This window comes from Gavialis gangeticus, unplaced genomic scaffold, assembly GCF_001723915.1.
Source record: "Gavialis gangeticus isolate Ggan-Ray unplaced genomic scaffold, GavGan_comp1, whole genome shotgun sequence".
Lineage (NCBI taxonomy): Eukaryota > Metazoa > Chordata > Crocodylia > Gavialidae > Gavialis > Gavialis gangeticus.
This window is the reverse complement of record NW_017729016.1, coordinates 10,942,745-10,944,142: the sequence shown is the minus strand read 5'-3', so window position 1 is coordinate 10,944,142 and position 1,398 is coordinate 10,942,745. Positions and strand designations below refer to the sequence as shown.

The 1,398-nt window shown below is 38.1% G+C and overlaps 1 protein-coding gene across 1 annotated transcript in view; it reads left to right on the top strand.

Annotated features, from left to right (window-relative positions):
- The window catches only part of COQ7 (coenzyme Q7, hydroxylase), a 4,615-nt gene extending 3,495 nt beyond the window's left edge, over window positions 1–1,120 (top strand). Inside the window, exons 4-5 of the mRNA XM_019512834.1 lie at window positions 308–376; window positions 1,000–1,120. Coding sequence (XP_019368379.1) covers window positions 308–376; window positions 1,000–1,077 — 147 coding nt within the window. The 3' untranslated portion in view covers window positions 1,078–1,120. The remainder of the gene's footprint in view (window positions 1–307; window positions 377–999) is intronic.
- Window positions 1,121–1,398: the final 278 nt, after the last annotated feature.

Sequence of the window (1,398 nt, the reverse complement as noted above, 5' to 3'; positions counted from 1 at the left end):
CCCCCCCCGTCTCCCCTGAGGCGTGCATGCCAAGCAAAATGCCTTTGCTCTGGCACGCATGTTGGGGCTTGCCTACCTCTGTTTTAGAAGCTTCTGCCTTGTACGTTATAGCTATGGGTTCTTCTCATTGGAAACTGTAGGACAGGGTGTTCCTCAAAAGCATTCAGCTGTCAAAAGATCTTATCCTCAGATTTATTATTCCTTAAGTGGTGGTGGTTTGGCCAGAAGTTTATGGTACAGTATAATCTGGATGACACCTGTATAAAGACTATTGGTACTAATCTGTGTATATACATATTTTTTAAAGATTATAAAACAGTTCCGGGATGAAGAGCTAGAACATCATGACATGGGGCTTGACCACAATGCAGAATTGGTAGGTTTAGAGCATTATTAGCTCAGCAGTGTGTGTGAGTGCATCTAGTGCTTTAATGAAAATGTAGAGGATGGGTAGAAAATAGTAGTACATACCATGAAATTCTTCACTCAATTTTTTTTTTCCTGGACATAGATCTAAGGTGACACTGAAGAACTCTTCCCTAGGATATTAAATGATGTTGGATTTTATTTTCATACTGAAATTTTCAGTTTCTTTCAGTAACTTGATAGTATCCATTGGAATCCAGGCATGCTGCTATCAAATGCCAATTTTCATGGTTAATGCAGTGCGCTCAGATATGCTATTGCATTTAAAAATATTCAAGTACTACATAGCTGAAAAGATCAGATTGATGTGTGTGCAAAATGCTGTTTTATTCCTTTCCATCTTTAGCGTATAGACATCCTCCTGTATTCCGAACACCACTTAGCCATATTTATTAAGGAGGGAAAACTTAACATGCCAGGAACTTTGGGTGGCCCCTCTACTTTCCCCTTTTTGCCCCCCCCCCCAATCATAGTTGTGTGAGGAAATTGCAGTATGCAGCTACTGGGATGATACAACACACTTTTTTTGTATACACTACATGGCTTACTGAAGAGTCCTTCTTTGTTTTCTAGGCACCGGCTTATTCACTTTTAAAGATTGCTATACAAGTTGGATGTAGAGCTGCAATATTTTTATCAGAAAGAATTTAGTGCTCTTTTTTGAAGAAGATGGTAATAAATCAAGACAAAACCAGTGGATTGTGACTGTAGACATTTTATATAGTTATTTTGTATTCTTTTGTAAAGGGTCTAGTTCTGAAATTTTTACTCACATTAAGTAGTGTCTTGTCCAGCAAGCACTTTCAGTGAAATGAGTGGGGCTAAATGTGATTCAAGGATGGTAGAATCAGGTCCATATGGACTAATTCTAATGTGAAATGCAATGTCTTTTTTTTAAAGCTGCTGGTTTTTCAAGTATTCACAAGGTGGCAGTAAAGCCTATGCATATTAGTCTTTGTACTAGTACAGACT